Source organism: Lissotriton helveticus, chromosome 5_1 (genome assembly GCF_964261635.1).
Source record: "Lissotriton helveticus chromosome 5_1, aLisHel1.1, whole genome shotgun sequence".
Lineage (NCBI taxonomy): Eukaryota > Metazoa > Chordata > Amphibia > Caudata > Salamandridae > Lissotriton > Lissotriton helveticus.
The window spans coordinates 302,443,846-302,465,096 of NC_136065.1; the positions used below are offsets into that span (position 1 = coordinate 302,443,846).

The following is a 21,251-nucleotide window of genomic DNA, read 5'->3' on the forward strand; positions in this document are numbered from 1 at the left end:
TCCCAAAAAAGCAGTTAGGGTCTTAGAAGGAAAAGTTTTATGAATGTTACAGCGGGAAGCCTTGTGCACCGGATAAAGGCAATACATACATTCCGGATGTGGAGGCATTTAGCCATTTTAACACTGCTTACTTCTATCTAAAGTTACTGGATATCCCAGCTTTGTATCATATACCAATTCAAGCATGTGAATTATGAAAGATCCAATGCTGGAGAACTCATTTTTCGCCATCATGTGACCTCCACTGATAGTCAAAAAGAAAAGAAGGTCCAGACCCAATGACAGGGCAGGGTTAATGAGAATAAATTATTCACGAAAGGAAGCAGGGCCCATCAGCCAAGGAGGTTGATGCCTGACCTACCCAGAATACAAATCTAGATGTAGCGGTCTAGTAATTATGTGAAGACATTTGCAGGTATACTGTACATTGTGACGTTTGTCAGCATAGCAGTTGTGCCAGTTTATTCCAGCATGGAGTAAGTGCTTGATGTCCTGTGAATGGGTTAACTGCCTTTCTTGCACCCTACAATCATACATGAAACAACCCACATTGCTACGGACTGTCTGACAGTGGCCAAGGCAGTTTCGATATATAACAACGAGTTGTTTACTTTTTCTTAAGCATTTCATTTTTCCAGACAGTAACACAACACTTCATTAGATCTAACATACGTATGTTAGTATATATGCATTTGGTAAATCTATTGTGCAAACCTAGCCAAATGACAGCAGTCGCTGTACAGGGTAAAAGATAAGCATAGAATCAACAAGTGATGGGAGAGGTAGATGGTTTGTGGAAAGTTAATGCATTGTGATGAAGTGTTCTTTAAAGAGGAGAATCTTTAAATGTTTCCTCAATTAGAGCAGTGTTTGAGCAGTCCTTATGGATATGGGGATGTTGTTTCAGAGCCTGGATGCATAGACAGAAAATGCCTGATGCCTTGTATATTTCTTTTTTTACACTTCATGGTCTGCAGGCTGGTGTTGTCCTGTCTGCAGATGTTGTGAGAACCACCTAAGATGGTGAGCTTGACTGCAAGATATGTGCAGGTGCTGGATGTGATGACTTTGTAAATGATGCAGCTGGTTTTGACGATGGTGTGGGTCTGCAAGGGGAGTCATCATAATTCAATCAGGATGGGGGTGATGATCACATATTTCTTGGGGCCCTGGTTGAGATATGCTGTGGAGTATAGCTTGCTCTCAAGGAATGCCAGTGTGAGAGGTTAGAGCAGGGCGTTGCCAATATCCCATCATCCTGATTTAAGAGTACAACGGCTTGAGCACTTTTGAAGTGACTTTCTGGAAGGAAATATTTAAATGTCTTTAAAAGAGAGAACTGTACCAGGGTCCATCTTTGGTTTTTTGGCAATAAGTACCTTGAGGGTGAGGCTGGTGTCCAGGGTGAATTCCATTGATTTGGCTTTGGGTGAAATTTGAGGCTTGTCGCAGTCATGGTCATGTAATTAGGTCAGGTTTTTAATGTAATGAGTGACCTCCAGCAGAAGAAACTGGATTTTGAAAGAAACTTCGAAGCTACTTGTGTCAATCAAAAAGAAAATAGAAACTACTTTAGGCAAAGATAAACAGTGTTCACATGAGCTAACAGATTTTGTGGAAAATTGAATTGGGGTTCCTACAAACAAAATCTTCGAATCTCTTGTACTTCTTGTGCCAAGATAATGGCAACTAGGTATGCAGACTCAAAAGAAGGGCTTGCCAATTTAGAAAGGCATATATTAAGGTCCCATGGGATCGATTTTCTTCTATTCGGGGGCAATTTTCAGACACCTTCCAGGAAATCTGTAACCACTGATAGTGTGAAAAGAAAAACCTGCAAAGAACTTGGGCCTAGTCACAGCTAGCTGTACTATCATTGAAGAATTTTACAACCTACATTTGCCAGGTGTAGCAGATAAGGTAGGATCTATTCCTACTGGCAAGTAATCTGATAAACAGATTTTTATAAGCAGTACAGACACAATAATTTTAGCTTGAAAGCATAAAATGCCACATTGGCGGGTGACCTTGGTGTAATTTAGAATGTACTTTCAATAAAAAAGCAATTATAAATGGCTGTATTGTAAGACCTCAAGACCCTTGCTCCATGATGTTCTACATGTTAGGTATGCATCTAAGATCTTGCCTTTCATTCTGCATAGGAGACTGTCTCGTTTGGGACACATGAAAAAGGTTCTGGCAGTATTGGAGGGTCACTTTGATGCATTGATCTATACGGGAAGATCAAAAAAACATTGTCCTTGGATTCCGGGTTAGTGCAAACTGGATGCATAACCTGGGTTTTTCAGCAAATAGACTCGTTCTAAAGCACACCAAAAGTATCCAGTCTTGCAAAATATCCAGCAGAACGTTCCAAAACATTCAAGACTTTTCTGAACTATTCTGTTAAGTGCATCTGTTTTGACATTTTTCCTACATGGTAGATGAATTGCAGAGATCATAAGGCTTCTGACTAGAGGCCAGTGCTAAATGATTTGGGTCTTGAGGGATAGTACTCTTTCATTATGCTGTCTGACCAAATCACAATTGAAGGGTCTGGAACAGAGGTTGAAAGGTATTTTAATGATACTTTAGAAGTACTGCCCCAAGCATCAGACATTGATCTAAATTGTGCCCTCACCACATCAGGAATTCATCCATTGTTACTGTTTGACATGAGTAGGAGGTATGTTTGATGTAATGGAAGACTAGAAACATATTGTTCAGAGAACACCACCAATAGACTGAATAAACTGTTTGTTGTTTCAGCTGTAATTTGTATTTGCAATTCTCACACACTAAAGATCACTGATCCGCCAGGTTTTCTTGAAGAGGCATCAAGCATTCCAATGGGTTTGGTAATATGAAGATGCATGAAACCACGCTAGGTAATGGAGAAACAATCTGATCAGCCCTTCGATGACCCACGACCTCTGCTTTGGTCAGATAATTTTTTGATTGAATTCACAGTTAACAAGTTAGACAGGATCAAGTTGAACTTGCCTTGCCACAAATTAATTAAACAATGGTCAAAAATCAATATTCCTCAGTGGATTAGGAGTTAGGGCGCGCACAAGATGGTGATGTCAATGCTGTTTATAGGGCATTTGAAGACTGGGTAGAAACATTTTTGGAGACTCACATTCCTAAAAAAATATTGAAGTCTCATAATACTAGGTCAAATGTCACCTCGTTTTCCTCCGAGGAATAGGGACCTGAGGAAGGGGCGGCGGGAGAGGTGGAGGGGTAAGGCCCTGATGACTGCGCACAAGTTACTTATTGTCAGTTTCTATACTAGCATTGCATCCCGAGGATTTAATTCTTGCATCTCCTATTATATCTGCAATGTTAGAACCATACTAGGACTGTGAACTATGTACACCTGTATATATCTATACTGATGCCAATTTTTGGGGGGGACTGTATTGTTTATCTTGCTGGAAAAAATAAAGTTTAAAAAAAAAAAATGTCACCTCGTTTACACCCAAAATTAGAGACTTAAAGAAACTATGTAAAAGGGAAGAAAGGAACTGGCGACACAACTTTGATGTTGACAAAAAGGAAACCTACAAAAAAGCTGTGAAAAAGTATAAACATGCTATAAGGAAAGCCAGTTTAACTTACATTGCAGAGAGAATTACACGGTCCTCACAGGTTTCTAGGGAAAGCTACAGCAAAGTTAATTATTTACTGAAACCTAAAATCACATGGGCAGGCATCCTCCCCTCCAAATAACAAAATAAAGGGTTTGCCTGGTATTTTGTGAGCAAAGTCAGTCTTATTTATGATTCTCTGGTGAACAACTCTGATCAGGAGACTGTGCAAACTACTAAAGATGGCCACATTACAGTCAGCTCAGATTCTCCCACCTTGTCTGTGTTTCCTCAACTAAAAAATAACGTGACAGGAGATAGATGAGATAGTCAAGTCGGGTTCCCTACTAGACCCGGCCCATATTGACATTCTAATGAAAGGAGGTGATATTATTCTATCAGGCTTGAATAATCTATATAATCTCTCCTTGGAAAAGGGCAAGGTTCCTGACCGTTGGAAGCATGCAATCGTTAGTCCAGTGCTGAAGAAGCCCTCCTTAGATCCAGATAATACAGAGAATTAAAGACCTATCACTCTGTTTCCTGGTGTAAGTAAGATACTAGAGTAGATGGTCAATAGCCAGTTGACTCGCTTACTGAAATCCCATGATCTGTTACACCCAACTCAACTAGGATTTAGACCAGGATATGGGACAGAGAGTTGGGACTCAACTAGGACAGAGACCAGGATATGGGACAGAGAGCTCTCCTAGGAGCCACCGAAGATCTCAGGAGAATATTGGACCAAGGGGGTTCAGCTGTGCTCATCCTTTTGGATTTGACACAGTCTCTAATTCGATTCTGTAAAGTAGGCTGGAGATGTTGGGAATCAAGGACAAAGCGCTGAGCTGGCTGGCCTTTTTTTAGAAAATAGAGGTTTGCAGGCCAGGGAGTCAGGGTGGATTTGCCTGTTGAAAGTACATCAGTTTAAATGCGGAATTCCCCAGGGCTCGTCTCTGAGCTCCACTCTTTTTAATGTATATAATCGCCCCTTAGCCAACATCATCCGCTCAGCAGAATTTGCGATGGTGGCGTATGCAGAGGACAGTCAGATCGTCATCTCCCTTGCTCCCAACATTAGACAAACTGAGGTGAAGTTTGTGGAATGCATGAAGCAGGTACACACGTGTATATACAATAGTAGCCTTAAATTGAATAGCAACTATTCAATTTAACACAGAGGTTATGTTGGTTGGAAATAATCCCGCTCTTTAGGATAATTTCTCATGGCCTTCATGCCTGGGGTACCGTCCTATACCAGAAGATGAGATCAAAAGTCTGGAAGTACTTTTTGATAAGAACCTCACCATGGCAGCACAGGCCAAGAAGTTGGTGGGATCATGTTTTGGTCTCTTAAGAGTCCTCAGACAGACAATCAAATGGCTTCCCACTGATATCTGTAGAATAGTGATTCAAACAATTATCCTGTCACGCTTAGATTGCGGCAATTCTCTTGATCTTGGGGGCCCCATGTATGTCACCAGAAAGCTATAGGTGATACAAAATACCGCAGCCAGATTCTTGCTGAATACTTCCAAATAACGTTCGGTACGACCGGTGCTGGTGAGTTTTCATTGCCTGCCTCTGAGGAAGAGAATTGAGTTTAAGTCTCTGCAAAGGTTCACAGAGTAAAGCATGCTCAGAGAACACATATCTTGGAGCAATTCATCATTCCTCATCAAAATGCACGGGACTTAACGATCAAACTATCTCTCCTGGCAATACCAAAAATAAAAAGAGCTAGAAACGGTGGGCGCTCTTTTGCTTACCTGGCAGTCAGACTCTGGAACTCGCTTCCGCTAAGCCCAAGATCAAACAATAACCTGCTCAGCTTTAGGAAACAATTGCAAACGTATCTGTTCCCTTGATTTAGTCTGACATCTTTCAGGTCTCTTGTCAGCGCTGGGAAGTCTTTGTGTGGGTAGCCACGTGCTCCATAAGACCCCAAAATAAAAATAAATGAGTAGAATCTAACATTTTTCTGGTACAGATAACAGTCTCTACATGAAAGAATCCAGCTTTCCTTCTACCGTATTCCCAGCACACTCCAGGCAATGGTGATCTATACCAGTGACAGTTTGGATTTATGAAAAAGTATTTGGTTCGAGCTAAAGAAGATGAATAATTGTGAATATGTTGCTGAGCTTTTTGTTGAGGCAAAGCATTCACCTACCATTGTCTAGTCAGCATTAGATGAAACCCTTGAGTTTCCTGAGATGTACTTTCAATACAGACATGCATTTTGAAATGGTTTTCAAAACTGATGCCAGATTGAATGGTAGGACTTTAGATAGATAGTGAGCGCTTCTACCACGCACGATAGAAACCTGCAATGTGTTCATCAGGGGTGGCTCATCGGCTAAGTCGGAGGAGCGTCGTCCCACTTCTCTCAGAGCAGGAAAAATTAAATGAAAATAACTTTGTTATTTTTTTATTTTTTAAACAATTTTTATTGGGTTTTGTTTCACACATCATACAGCAGCAATTACATTTCCTATGCTTTCCTAAGCTCCTGATAGTGGCCCACTTAGCTACATTCTCAGGTGATGGGCCAGGATGTGATCCGGATCATGCATATGAAACCCCATTAAAGGCTGGCCCCAGTGTGTCCTTACCCAGTTTCTTAATGAACTCCCCTATATACCCTCCCCTCCTCCCCGGATCCCCATCATCGATGTTTACAATTGGTTCCAGTCGTAATAATCCGTGTACACAGGAATTATCAGGTAGTGTTCTGTGTGATGTGCCTGTCATGTCTTGGGAATGCTCTCCAATCATGTTACTATTCCGCTGTTTTATCTTGTGTGCCATAGCCACGCAGTGATTGCACCAATGCGTCCCATGCCTGAGCTGCTTATAATGCCTTGTCATCACGTTGTCTTCGCGCAGTTTGAAATCTCAACTCACTTTCACCATTAGCCCACTTAAGAAACTCGTTCTTCCACCTAGTGCCAGTAGGTCCCACCGTTGCTTTTCAGTGTCGTGTGATTTCTCGTTTTGCTAGTATGAGCCCCATATCTATAAATTCACTCGTGATCTTGTTCTTGGGGGTATGAGGTAACCAGTGTAGGCCACCCACGGCTATGTCAAATTCCAAGCCCCTCTCTGTTACCGCATTCAGAGTGTCTCCCACCTCTTTCCAATAAGGTTCTAAAATTGGGCATGTCCATAGCATATGATCTAATTCTACTCCGATCCTCATACACCTGGGGCACGCTGCTGATTCTATATCAAAGTATTTTATGATCTTTCCTGGTGTCAGATATGCTTGGTGGAGAATATAAAAGTGCCCTAGTTGGAATCTTGCGTTGCGTGTACTCTTCCAGGCCCTCCACATTATCTGCGCCCACACCGTCTCTGGGATGTCTTTTCCTATATCGGTTTCCCATTTTCCCTTCAGCGCTTCTAGAGGTGGCAGTCCTTCATTGATCATTCTGGAGTAGAGGCACGTGACCGCCTTAAAGGTTCCGCCGCCATCATAACATACTGGCAAGCCATTTTTGTTCTCGGTTCTGTCAACCCGGCCATTGACAGTGGGAGAGTAGCCCAAAAGGACATACTATTCTTCAATGCCCTTATTCCGCGGCCAATATTACCCTCCAACAAGTCGGCTGCTGTGTGGTAGATGTACACACCCAAATATTTCAGGCAGCTGGGCTCCCATCGCACCGCTCTGGTCGTGGAGGGTTGGGACTCCCCCCGACGTACTGGGAACAAGCACGTCTTGGACCAGTTCACTTTCAGGCCGGATATGCCGCCAAAGCTCATTAATAGATTTTCGGCTCTTACCATGGGCTCATCGGCATCTTCGAGAAAGATCAGGAGGTCATCTGCATAGAGCAATATGTATTGTTGCCCAACTCTACCTTGCAAACCCCCATAGTGAGGGGTTCCACTGCTAAAGCAAACAGCAATGGAGACAGTGAGCACCCCTGTCTTGTGCCCCTTTCCACTGGGTATTGGGGCGTTCTCACTCTGGCCACCGCTGAGGTGTATAACACTGTCGTCCATCTCAGGTAATCCTCCCCCACACCAAAGCATCTCAGCACTTTATAAAGATATTCCCATTCAAGGCTGTCAAACGCCTTCTCTATGTCCACCGATAATATCATTGGGTGTCGGGCTTCTAAATGGTCTCCCTCTAACAGCCACATCAGTCGGCGTATGTTCGTGGTTGTGTTTTGCGTTGGTATAAAACCAGCCTGGTCCAGATGGACCAATGCAATCATATGTTCTAACAGGCGAGACGCTAGGATGCTGCTTAGTATTTTATAATCAGTGGTTAGCATCGACAGTGGTCTGTACAATGCTGTATCTCCGCTCTCTCTCCCAGGTTTCAATAAGGGTATTACCAACGCTTCTCGCATGGATTGTGGTAGCCGCCCCAATTGTTTCGCTCCCTTATAGACCTCTAGCAGCCTTGGGGCTAGAAGGTCAGTGTACTTTCCATAAAATTCTATGGGTAGCCCGTCTAGACCCGGAGTCTTGTTATGTGCCATATGTTTTATAGCGCGTCGTATTTCTCCTAGCTCAATATCTTTGCCTAATTCCTTCGCCTGTTCGTGATCTAATTCTGGGAAGCAGAGCCCTTCTAAAAAAGCATCCATGGCTGGAGTACTGGTCACTAATTTGCTTTGGTATAGAATTTCATAATATCTTGTGAAGAAATGTAGAATCTCAGTCTGGGTGTAAACCTCATCTCCGTCCGCTGTGCGCATGGATACTATGGGGGAGCCTCTCTTCGTGGGATTGGCAAGCCCTCTGCGACAAAGCAGGGACCCTGCTGTGACCCTAGCTGTGTATGCAGGGACCCTAGCTGTGTATGCCTTATAGTCGAAGCTACGCAAGCGCTCTGTCTCCACTGCTACCACTTCTTTCACCTCGCTAACCCTTCCCTGGAGCTCAGGGCGACCAGGTCGTAAGAGTTCTACTTCACAGAGTTTCTTATCAGCCCTATCCAGGTCATCTAGGAGTACTTTCCACACCCCTTCATGTTTCCCTATACAAAACCCTCTTATGACTACCTTGAAGGCGTCCCATTCCGTTGCCCTTGCCTCAGTTGTGCCAGCATTATCCTCAAAGTACTGAGTAATTCTCTCCTCTAGCGCATCATGAAAAAGGGGGTCTTCTAGCGTTTCTGCGCGCAGCCTCCAAGTAGGGACACATGAGGCGCTAGGGCACCACTGCATGGCAATTAACAAAGGATTATGGTCCGACTCTGTTCTCGACAGATATTCAGTTCTAACGACCACTGGAGCTCTAACCTCACATGGAGCTCATGCATACCTGAAAAGTAGGAGTAATCTCGATCTTGCGGAGGCATCTATCAGGCATCTATCAGGCCCCAACTCGTTTGCCATTCCATTCTGCCTTTAGCCGTGCGGTGTGTGTGAGAGGCCGCCAAAGGGGGGTGTGACCTATCGAGGGAGACGTCCAGTACAGAGTTAAAGTCACCTCCCATTAACAAAGGTCCCACGAGAAAGTGTACTAAGGACCCGGATAACTTCGCCAGAAAGGTCAACCGATCAACGTTGGGTGCAGACACACTGCAGAAGGTAATGTCCTTACCTCGTAACCTTCCAGCTATTGCTACAAACCTTCCCTCTGGGTCTATGAGTTGCCTGGTTACTTGGAACGGAACCCCGGCCCTAACCCAGATTAAAACGCCTCTAGCAAACGCTGAGTATGTGGTATTAAATACTTGACCCCTCCATCTACGCTGTAATGCAATCCCTTCAGCCTTCGTCAAGTGTGTTTCTTGTAGCAGTGCAACCTGTACTCCTCTGCGTACCAAGTAGGCATGAATTTTGTGGCGTCGCGTCAGTGTGGAGCCCCCTCACATTCCAGGTTATACATTTCAAATTAGTTAAATCACCCAGTGTCCCATAGTGTCCTGTGTAATCCATCCCAACCACTCCCTAGTCGCCCTAAGTGTGGTAAGACATCAACATTGATGATGGGCCCTCCCTCCAACCCCCTAAAACAACCCCACCCCACTCCCCCCCCCAGAACAGGACCTAGTAACCTCCATCTAGTTCCCATCCAAACGCTCCCGAATAACAACAGTTGACTAACCCAACAGTAGTCACTGTGGGTGTGCCTTAAGGGCAGTAAGGGTGGGTTGGTCACCAACGGGTAGCCGCCTAAACCCTAAGCTCCTCACTGATCGATCAAGCCACGAATAATAAACATCTCAAAGACTTCCCATCTACCATCTATGATCTATAACTCCCTCCCGCAGTTCACAGCAAGCAGTCTGCCATAGTAAGTATATCAAACTCCCACAGCTCACCGGGCGCTTCTATCCTTCGTCCAGCATTCCCTCCGTCGTCGCCGGAGTGACCACAGGCAAAGGTATACTGTCCGTCTCTGAGCGCTCAGTGTCCAAATGGTCATCACCTTTTCCTGATTCCGCTTCATCCTGCGCTGGAGAGTCTGGCGTTCCCGATAGAGCAGACACCACCTCCAGAACTTCTCGCCGCTCCGCTGTTGTCTCCGACTGTGAAGGCCTCCTTAGTCCCCTCTGCCTATGATGGAGCCGCCGCGACTTCAGTTGTGGTAATCCTTCTGAGCTCAATCCTGGCCGCTGGCCGAGGACCTCTTTACCGGATTTGTATAATTCCAGCCAGGCGCAGGCATCGTCTGGAGTGTCGAAGAACCTAGTGGTATCATCTACAAATACTCGAAGCCTAGCTGGGAAGAGTAGTGCGTATTGGAGGCCCTCAGCTCTCAGTTCTCTTTTAACTGCCAGGAAAGAGGTCCGTCGGCGCTGCGTTTCATACGTGTAGTCAGGGAAGATATTGATTTTGCTGTTCTCCACCTGATAGGGGCCGTTCACCCTTGCATTCTGGAGTAACAGGTCTCTGTCCCGGTAATGTAACAGTCGGGCTACCACCGGGCGTGGGGGTCGACCCTGTCGTGGTGGCTTGGCCGGAACTCTATGTGCCCGCTCCAGCGTGTAGAAAGTGGTCAGGCCTTCCGGCGCCACTACCGTCTGGAGCCAGTCCTCAAGGTAGCGTACCATGTCCTGCCCCTCCACCTTCTCCGGTAGGCCTACTATCCGGATGTTGTTCCGGCGATTACGTCCTTCGGCCTCCTCAGCTCTTCTCTCCATCGCATCTAGGCGGTCCAGCACATTGGTCATAGCGGTTGCGAGGTCTTTTTGCGCCGGTTCAAGGGTATGGATCGTATCCTCTACTACCTTAACCCTGTCAGTCAGTTTTCCATGATCGGTCCTCAGTAGACCCAGTCCCGTGGCCACCTGCGCAATATCCTGTTGATGCGCCGCACGGGTATCCGTTGTCGCTGTCAGGATTGTGTCCAGTTGAAGTTGAAGTTGAGGGTCTCGCGGTAGTCCGGGGTCTGAGTGGTCCCCTTTGTCCGTTGCTTCAGTATCCGACATGGGTTGAGCGCCACCTTTGTTCCCTTTAGGCTTTCCCATATTGGGGGATATGCTGTCCGTTTCGCCGTTAATGGGTAGGGATATGCAGCCCCGACTCGGGGGGACTCCGCACAATCTGACGTTTTCGGGTCTTCACCCCAGTGATTGTTCAAATCGCTGTCCAGTCACGTCTAGTGTAGGGGCTACTAGCAGCAACGCAAGAAAGCGACCCCAGGAGGTAGTCGTCAGGGCCACAAGCACTCGGTTGCCAGCTGCAGCAGTTCAGAGTAGGGCAAACCGTGTCTCAACAGTGCTCCGAATTACAAGCAACAAAACAGCCGTAGCGTTATGGGACAATCACTCAGGCTCCCTCCCAAGGCACAGCAGTTGCCTCAGATCAATCCCACCTAAGGCCGCTCGTCGCGTGCCCCCCAGTTCCAGCCCAGCAGTCCACTATCTTTTGCTGCAAATGCCTGCAGGGTCACACCCGTCACTAATGTCTTGCTCGCTCACCTCTTGGTTTCTCAGGAGTAGTGCAGAGCCCAGGGGAAGAGGAGGAAGGGAGAACTCGTGTGCGGTATGTAGCATCATAAAAACATTCTCAGTTTTCTCTTGGCCGCTTTCTCACTGTGTTGCGTCCGCTGTTGAGCCCCTCTCCGCCCTCTCTGGAGGAGGTGACCGTTCCAGTGCACTCGCCAGTCCCCGCCGTGGCCCACTGTTTCACCGCTACCAGGGCCCTCCGGGGCAGTCCTTATCGATCTTCGTACGGTGTCCGGGCCTGTTCTAGGAACATCTTTATGGGTTTTTGCAGCTTGTTCTCTTGATAGCACTGCCGCGGGGTTGCGCCATACCGTCTCGCTGCCGCTCCACTTTGCCACCTCCGCGGTCCCCGATTACGCTCCTGTACTTAAAAGCGTTTCCTCCAAAGTATGTCTTCTGTGTTTCACTGCCGTGTATCTGGGGGGAAACTCAGTGGGAGCGCTATTCTACGTCTGGGCCTCAGCGCTCCGGGTGTTGCCACGGCTTCCGTCTGCGAACGCTTGTCATCGAGGTTCCGGGCTGCTCAACATTAGGCCTCCTCAGCGCAGTAGAGCTCCAACGGGCCAGTCCCCTCCGGAGGTATAGGATGGCTAGCGGGGACCTTGGGGGGGGTTTCGGGGAGGCCTCGCGTGGCGTCCCGCGGTATCATCCCTTGAACAGTAGATCCCAGCTGCGGCTGGATAGTAGAGCCGGCACCAACTTCTCTCTGGGATATCCCGAGGTACCCCCCGCACTCTGGATCATCTGGTGGCCGGGGGGTGGGGGTGGGGGGGGAGGGGAGCGGCCCGCGGCTCCCACCGCTGACGCATCAAACAGGGTGTGAAATCCACTGGCCGCAATGCCGGGATCTCTCCACAGGTGCTTATTGCCCCAATTGGCCTGGTGAGTAAAGTCACTGCCTCAGATGGGTCCCGGCGGGGGAGGACCCGACCGCCCTATCTCCAGAGCGGGAGCCCGCGATGCAGCAGTGCCGCCCTCAGAGCTGGGCCGACTGATCACGTTCGGCAGTCCCTGTACGCGGCTCCTCCGGTCGTCAGCCGCCTCACAGACCATGTTTCTCGGCTCCTGCGCTGGAATCGGAGCACCCAAGGGTCCGCGGGATCAACCGTGGTCGCGGCCGCACGGGGATTCAGGGCTTCCCCGTGGCCGCCATTTTAGCTGCTCCTTCAGGGCGTCCCGGGCAGCGCTCCGGCGATCTTCTCCGGGTCTGCAGGGTTACTTGAGCAGTTTTTCGTAGGTCTTCCGTAGGGGATCCCCTTCCCCCGTCTTGCAAGGTGGGATGGGGGTTCCGGAAGTGTTTTGGCAGGATAAATAGAGGCTTGATCACGGAGCTCAGCGCTCAGGCGACCCTCTCCATCGGCGCCCAAGCCACGCCCTGAAAATAACTTTGTTATTATCATTTTATTTTTCGTAGCTATGGGGCTGGGTAAGGGCAGGGCGGGGCGGGGCTGGTGTCACAGCCGGGGAGGAGAAGTGGTTTATGCACAATAACGCCGGTCAAACAGTCATGCGCTCTTAGCATGTTCTCCACTGGGCTGTAATACTCAGCATGCGTGGAGAACGTGCACAGGCTTCCAGTCCCCATGTGAGCACCGAACCACGGTGCATAGACCTATCACAATGCTGATTGACTTAGGAAAGCCTGTGTGCTTCCTGCTTCTGGGACTCACCAGGAAGAGAAGCAACGATGGAGGAGAGTCGACAACCGTGAGAAAGTGTTTTTTTTTATTCCCCCCACTCGCCACCATCCTGGCCAACTGCCGTTCCCTGCCAGCTGCCACTGATGTTCATACTTTTGGGATGGAAAAGTAGGAGCTGGGGAAGAACAGATGAAGGCCCAGCATTTTGAACTTCACCTTTCTGATACCCTGGTTCACTTTCTTGAGAATTAGAATTAAACTGAAATCCTGCTATGAGCTTGACTTTTTTACCCCAAAATACAAAGAGTAAATCCCTTTGTCTGTTTGAGGCCAAGGACCAGGTTTCATTTCCAGTTTCTGGTGTAGAAGGTTAGACTCTTTCCAGCGTTGTTGTGTATTGCAATTGCAAGGCTGTTTTAATGAAATGGCAGGTTGTGGAGTTTTGAACCTCAAGAGCCACATTGAAAAACTTTCAGAACCCAATTGTCTCTGCAATTTAATTCTATCCTGAAAATTGGTATGTAATGTATCAAGCTACCGAAGTCGATACCAGATGAGTGATACAAAAACAATCCCTCTTTGCTGTTAGCAGGGGCTACCACCATAGTTGTGAAAGGATGTGCCTAAACCCCGCTTCTTGTTTGGGTCCAGTGCTGGAAATCATTTTGGCTAATGGGACTTCTGTTGCTGCTGCTAGAAGGAACCTTGCAGCCTTGCCACCTGCTCTTAACAACATTTGTGAATATTTCTTCTCTTTTCCAGAGTAACAGATTTTAATGTTTTAACTTTGGCTTTCATTTTATGAAATTGATCATCCTCACCATAAACATTAAAAGGCACTGTACCAGAGAAGACCAAAGTGAACATTGTGGTCATTAGGTTTGATAGTGATCATTCAGAACCTGAATGTTCTTCAGAGGGAAGTCCATGTGGTAGTTGTGAGCTGCCAGATCAGATAGATCAAACACAGCAGTCAGTATTTCATTTTAAACAAGGCATGCCTCATTTTTTAATCCTTCAAGAAAGATCTGATTGGCTTGTGGTTGACATCTGACAAAATATCAATCACTGGTTCCAGAAGACTAAGATCTGGGGCTAAATGTAACTTAGAAGAAACAGACAGCTACAGAGTCACAAAAATATTTCAGCTCCCTAAGCCGAAAATATTATGAAAATATGTTTCACTTTTGATGGGAAGATAGATGTGAAGTTGGGGAATTAAGTGTTCCAATTGGTATTCATTACAGTGTCCATTGTTTGAGTGAGTCTCCTGGAATTTCAATGCCTTTTGAGTACGAGATGTTCTTGGTACGATGTATTTGATTTATGAAGGGTGATTGCCTTGGCGGGGCGGGCAAGAGATAGTAAAACACCAAGGTGATCTGGATGGTGAGAGACACTGATGTTTTAGAATAATGGGATTTATGAGAAATTCTTGAACACTTTTGTGTCGAAGGGCAACGTGGGTATGCAGAACAATACTGTACTTTAGAAGCATGCAAGACAACAGTCAGTGTTTGCTTGGGGTCTTGTCTTTAAAAGGTGGCACCACTGGGGATGGCATGGTCAGAAAAAATGTACATTAAAGTTTTGATTTCTTTTTGGGATGTGAAATCTCAGAAGCAGAAACAGAATCGGAGGCGTAATGTAGTGAGTTATGAAACAAGAATGGCACTCACATAGAAGGGTTATGGTCTTAAATATGATCTCTGATGTCATGTCAATTCACAAGGGCAAGGCAGGAGCCGAAGAAGAATGCCATGATGATGAGGATGAATTGTGTGATCAAGTGTGTTCATTCCTTCTTTGCATGTCCTCCTAAAGGTCTCTTTTGATATCAGGCTTCAGTGAGATGAAGAAAGAAAGTTGCCACATTACTTCTCTCTCTATATTGTTTGGAGGTGAATCGCTCAACAACTGAAAATTTCAGAATAATTGAGCATGCTTATGTTGTGTTGAAAACAGGTACATACATCACAAACACACTATAAACATATTTTACAGATTTCTTTTTATTACAGGAAGGTTATATCACAATGCACAAGGACATTCTTGATAGAGATGTAATAAAAATGAAGGTGAAAAATTAGCTAATTTCCGTCAAAGTAATGCAGTTGTAAAAGATGTCCAGCATGCACAAAATTAATAAAAAAGGAATCACCAAAAGAGATGACAGTGCAGAAACTAGTGCTCCATGATCCTGCTTCCAAGAACCAGAAAAAATAACTTGGAGACTGACTACCAGTACTGGGCATTATGGGGCATACAAGCAACTGCTTCCTTTAGAAGTGCAATTCTGCTCAGTGAACTGCTGCCTATCTTGCTGCATTTGACATCTTCCTGTGGCATTTTATTTCTTAAAAGGTTATGTATTGCATGGAATAGATGTAGGAGTGCATTCAAAAATATTTTTTTATTTCTAACTGTCCTAATTTCCTAAAACAAAATATAAATGAAATTTGGATAAAACCGCTTACAAACAGCAATGTATAAAAACTTAGACCAAATTGACCTTTTTTCAGAAAACACGGTTATCTCTTGTTAAAAGTGTTATTAGATCCCACAAAAGGCACAACAATACAGTGATAAAAACAATTCAAAAGTAGCGCCTGATGAAAAAGTACAAATGCTGATACAGAATCAATAAATCAAAAACTCACCTTTCAAACTTCTCATTGTTGTCGCTTTTTCCCTGTTGGATGACGTGGACAAAATCATAGGTTAAGATAAATGGGACTCTCTCTCGATTGATGCCGAATTTGGTCTTGAAATGCCCCAAGAAATGTCCAAAGTCGATGTGAAAGAGCTGGAGAGTAGAGAACGAAAAGATACTCAAAATGTACACTTCAAAATATGCTAAGTCAGTCATTAGGTACATTCTCAGACCCTGACAAAAAATCCATGGCCTCCAAAGTCTAATATATTCTTAAACTCAGGCCCAAACATTTAGATTGCAACCCTGATAATTCTAAAATATATCAACTTTGAGAACATGACCAAGACCTTGAAAGTTCGCAGACCTCAAAGAACAGTGAATACTAGAATTATAGAGTTCTATAAAGACATCAATCAATAGCCTAGGCACAGAGTGATGCTTTTCATGTGTGGCAGAAAGTACAACTCCAGAACTTGGGCCTGTGAGTTCTCAGACCTGTAAGACCATCCCATCATCAAGAGTTCACGCCAAGTCTTGAGAAGTTGCATGCATGAAGAAAATAAAGTTTTATATATATATATATATACATATATATATATATATATATATATATCTCCTTCCACAAAACCAACAGCCGGCGCACCATACGCCGTGGGCGCCGCTCTCCGTAAGGTGGGTTACGGCCAAAATCACAAACACAGCGGTTATAATTTCCCCGCTAACTTAATAGAGTGCACTCTGAAGCAAATTCAATTCAATTCCTTTAGTCCACAACATGCCAGGATGACAGACGCGTTTCCTCAGTGTCATGCTGTGGATTAAATTAATTGAATTTGAATTTGCTTCAGAGTGCACTCTATTAAGTTAGTGGCGAAATCGTAACTGCTTTGTTTGTGATATATATATATATTTCTTTTTGCGCAATGCCTGTTCCCAGTATTCAAAACAAGCTCCAGCACTCTTCGCTTCACAAGCCATTTTTGTTTATTGTGGCAGACTCAGGTAACGCTTTTTGGCCCTGCAAGCGGCCTTACTCAAAACAAATAGTAGTCACCATTTTAACTCTTTTATACACTATGTTTTTCAAACATTTCTTAAAGTGACAGCTCTCAAAGTCTTCCCGCCTGCTGGAAGCAAAGGTTTCATCTCTTTCCCTGCCCGCAGACATGCGGCAGGGAAAGAGATAAAACAGATGGCTCCTGCACAAAGGGCGCTGCCTTTCAAACAGCTCCCTCCATGCAGCAGCAATGTCGGCTCCGAAAGGAGTCAGGGAGTCAGCTGGGACCATTGGGGCCTTCGAGGCTTCCCCGTGTTCCCAAGGGAAAAGACAAGAAATAGGCAAAATAAAGGTCAGCAAAGAGCAGAAAGAGCCAAGATAAAGGTGAGAACCGAGCAGAAAGAGCCAGAATAAAAGTCAGCAATGAGCAGAAAGAGGTCAAATAAAGGTCAGCAGCAAGCAGAAAGAGGTCAAATAAAGATGAGCAATGAACAGAAATAAGCAAAATAAAGGTGAAAACAAGCAGAAAAAGCAAAATAAATTTGAGAAACGAGCAGAAAGAGACAAAATAAAGGTCAAAAGGGAGCAGAAAGAGGGAGTATAAAGGTCAGCAACCAACAAAAAGAGGCAAAATAGAAGTCAGAAACCAGCAGCAGGATACATAATAAAGGTGAGAAACGAGCAGAGGCGAAATAAAGGTCAGCAACAAGCAGAAAGAGGCAAAACAGAGGGCAGAAACGCAGGAAAGGCAAAACAGAGACAGGATAATTAGCAGGTGAGGTGAAAACAGAGGGCAGAAAACAAGCAGAAAGGTGAAACAGAACAGAAGAGGGCAAAACAGAGTGCACTCAGATACTCACACACCCACTCACAAACTCACTCTCAGACTTACTGAGACACTCATGCACTAACTCACACTCTCAGTGTCAAAGGTTAGTGGTTACATATGGGAAATAAAATTAAAATAATCTCAGAAATTCACTTAAAAAAATCAGAGGTTACTGGACATAATAGTTAGGAAACAACATTAAAGAAACCTTAGAAATTCACTGAAAAAAACCGAAAGTTACAGGGATGTTATAATTAGGCTCAGATTTCGCTCGTACAAAACCAGTGAAATTAAGCACGTTACGCCCTTGCAATGCACTGCTAATGACCACACATATTACATCACTCATGACGTGATCAGTCACATCACTGAAGACATCTCAAATGACATTTCTAAGGTTTTTTAATGTCGTTTCCCAACTAAAACGTCCCTGTAACCTTCAGGTTTTTAAGTGAAAATATATATTATAAATATTACCTACTTGCGGTCACCAGTAGTTAGTACCTAGTTTCTATAGATGAAGCGCTTTTTGTTTTACTGATAACTTTAGCACTGTTTGACTTTAGCTGCTGTCTTGAAAGTTTCGGAGTGATTCGTCAAGCAGGGGCCAAGAAAATGGGGGGCCCAAGACACATTTTTCCATGCAATTTCGCATAAGAATTTTGAACACGACTACAGCACAAACCGCTGAACGGAATTACACCAAATTTGACAGAAAGCTAGCTCTTGGCCCAGAGAGAGCCCTTTTTGCAATTTGGTGTAAATCGGTTTGGTAATTTTTAAGTTATTAAAGAAAAAAGATTTATACATATCTAGGGATACAAATCCTCTGCAGATCTGACAGATCTCACGGTGAGATCTGATTGGCTGCTAACAGCTCAACCAGTGTTGGCAGCCATCTTGGGACTTGGTATTGTGCGACGTGGCCCAACTCCCGGGCAGAGTTCGGCCCCGGGTACAACACCCCCAGGAGCCGGGCCAAAATGGGACCACCCCCTCCCAAGCAGATTTTGGCCCGGGAATCGCCATACCCCAGGGCCTGGCCAATATGCATAATGGAGACAGGGAATGCAGCTCACCCGATCCAGGCTTCGTTTAGACCTGGAGACTCCATGCCCCAGAGTCAATTATGGCCCCGGGGATCCCATTCCCTGGAGCCAATAATGGCCCCATACCTAGGGCTGCGCTCTTACTATGTCCCGGGGTGCCCACCCCCCGGACATAGCGATTTCCCTGCCTGCACTAGTATGGGCAGGGACACCTCTGTTTTCTCTCGCATGGCAGGAGCAATTTAAAGCTCCTGCTAGGCAAGAGCAAACAATAAGACCATTCCCAGCACGCAGGAGTAGGAAAAATGATCCAGCCGGATAGGAGCAAACTTTTCATCCATTTCCCTTCCGACTATGAAGCGGGCAGGGAAACAGATGAAAAATAGGTCCTACACACCGGGAGCAGCATTTTTGCTGCTCTGTGCATGCAGGAGCAATGCAAGATCCTGCTGGTGGCAGTGAGCCAGCAGGGACCACGGGGCATTGGGCCCCCTACAAAACACACTGGGTGCCCTGGGTGGGACCAGGGCACCTACCATTGCCTGCCCGGGTCCAAGGGAAAGAGGTCCCTAGGGCCGAATTTGGCCCGGGGAGTGGGCTGGGCGGCCCCCCTCCTCTTTCCGGTATTGGTCAGGCCCTGGGGTATGGGGGGCCCGTGGCTGAAATTGGGCCAGGGAGGAGGCCATGCACACCCCCAAATTAATAATTAAATAGACCCCAGGGGATGGAGTCCCTGGGACCAATATTGGCCTTGGGAGGGGGTCCATTCTCCCCCTATTTCAAATATGTAGTGGGTGTCCTGGGTGGGCTCCAGGGCACCCACCATATGCTGGGCTGGTCCTGGGGGATGGGGTTCCCGGGGCCAATATTGACCCGGGAACGAGGGGCTGCATGGGGACATGGCCAATATACATTTTCAGTTCAATTTTAAATAATATTTCCCAACTGGAGATTTAAAAGCAGAAATAGAAAATATCTGGCCCATTGTAAAACCTAGGCTACACAGTCAATTGAACTGACAACATACCTTTAAGAGTTCACCCATGCTCCAGTGTCCCATCATGCACCAGGGGTGACTGTTAGGTCAGCTCATTTTTACGGAGAGGAATCAATTAGCACAAAAATGCAAACAATCTGTATTTAATCGTTGCCCGCGGAGGTTGGAGGGTTGCTAATGACTCTGATGAGAATTTCCCTGGAAGAGAACTAGGTTTACTGGTAAGAATCTTTTCCATCTCTTCCGGGGATCCTCATCAATAGTCATAAGCACTGAATAGATTAGCAAGCTCATCCCATGATAATTTGTTTGGCAGACAAGCCGAAATACAGAAAATATCATGCAAAATGCAAAAAGATTCTTTAAAAGGGTCTGACCTACTTGTGCATCAGCTCTTGAATATCAATCGAGACAATAATATCCAGTAAAGGTATATATTGATCTCCATGTAGCAGCTTTCTATATATATATATATATATATTATTTTTTTTCACAACAAGTTTTATTAAGTGGTTCAGCAATAGTAAAGACATGGCTCTCCACAGTCAGGAGATCACCACCAAGCATCATGTCACGTTTTACCATTAGTACAAAGTCAAATCGATAAAGAAGAGGAAAAACCTGAACCTCCCAACTACCCTTCTACCCACCCCTTATCCCTCCCTAACCCCATGCACGTGAGTATAGAAAACAGTCAGTGCTTGGTCGTAGTGTGCTAGGTATGACGCACTGCCTAGGCCCATCAAGCGTCCTCTACCCGTAGTTCCTCCTCTAGTTCTGCGGGGGGTTCAGTATCAACCCTCTATATTCCGCCCATCGCTTCCATATCTTAAAATGCTTACGGGGGCATCCTCTGGCCTCAAATACAGGGCGTTCCAGTCCCATGCAGTAGTCCAGCCCAGCTTGCCATGCACACAGGGGGGGGGGGGGCTCGCTCTCCCTTCCATGCTCGGGCCAGGTCCCTCTTGGCAACAACAAGCCCCAGCAACAACAAGTGACGTTTGTATATATTGCCACCTATACCCTCCAAAACATGGAGCAAACCTAATCGAGGGGTGCGGGGTAGGTCCCATTCCAATACCTCAGATAAACAATTCCAAACGCCCCTCCAGAATCTGACTAGCCCAGTACACGACCACACCGTATGCAGCAGCGTACCCGTTGCAGCCCCACAGCGCAGACACTCCGGAGAACCAATCAGTCCCGCCTTCCACAACCGCTCCCTGGTGTAATAGGCCCTGTGTAAGTACTTAAATTGGATTAGTCTAAGTCGTGTTGCAATGGCAGCCCCTCGTGGGGACTCCAGGGCCTCCCTCCAATCATCCTCATCCAAGGGACCCACATCCTCTTCCCAGGCTGCCCTGAGGGGAAGCAGAGTGGCGGAGCAGTGAGTGACCAGTTTGAGATAGATTCGGGACACCTTCTTATCTCCAAGGTCTCCCATGAAGACCTTCGCTTCAATTGGGCTAAATTCGGGGAGTAACTCCATGTCTGCGATGCTGGGGGCTAGTGCATGGCGGAACTGTAGGTACCGAAAGAATTGGGTCTTGGGCATGTGGAATTCCGTGC

General features: G+C 46.0%; 1 protein-coding gene across 2 annotated transcripts in view; it reads right to left on the reverse strand.

Moving 5' to 3' along the window:
* PIK3CD (phosphatidylinositol-4,5-bisphosphate 3-kinase catalytic subunit delta) overlaps positions 1-21,251 on the reverse strand; it is a 628,820-nt gene that overhangs the window by 81,067 nt on the left and 526,502 nt on the right. For both annotated transcript variants that reach the window (XM_078642291.1, XM_078642292.1), the window contains exon 22: positions 15,815-15,960. In XM_078642291.1, coding sequence (XP_078498417.1) covers positions 15,815-15,960 — 146 coding nt within the window. The remainder of the gene's footprint in view (positions 1-15,814; positions 15,961-21,251) is intronic.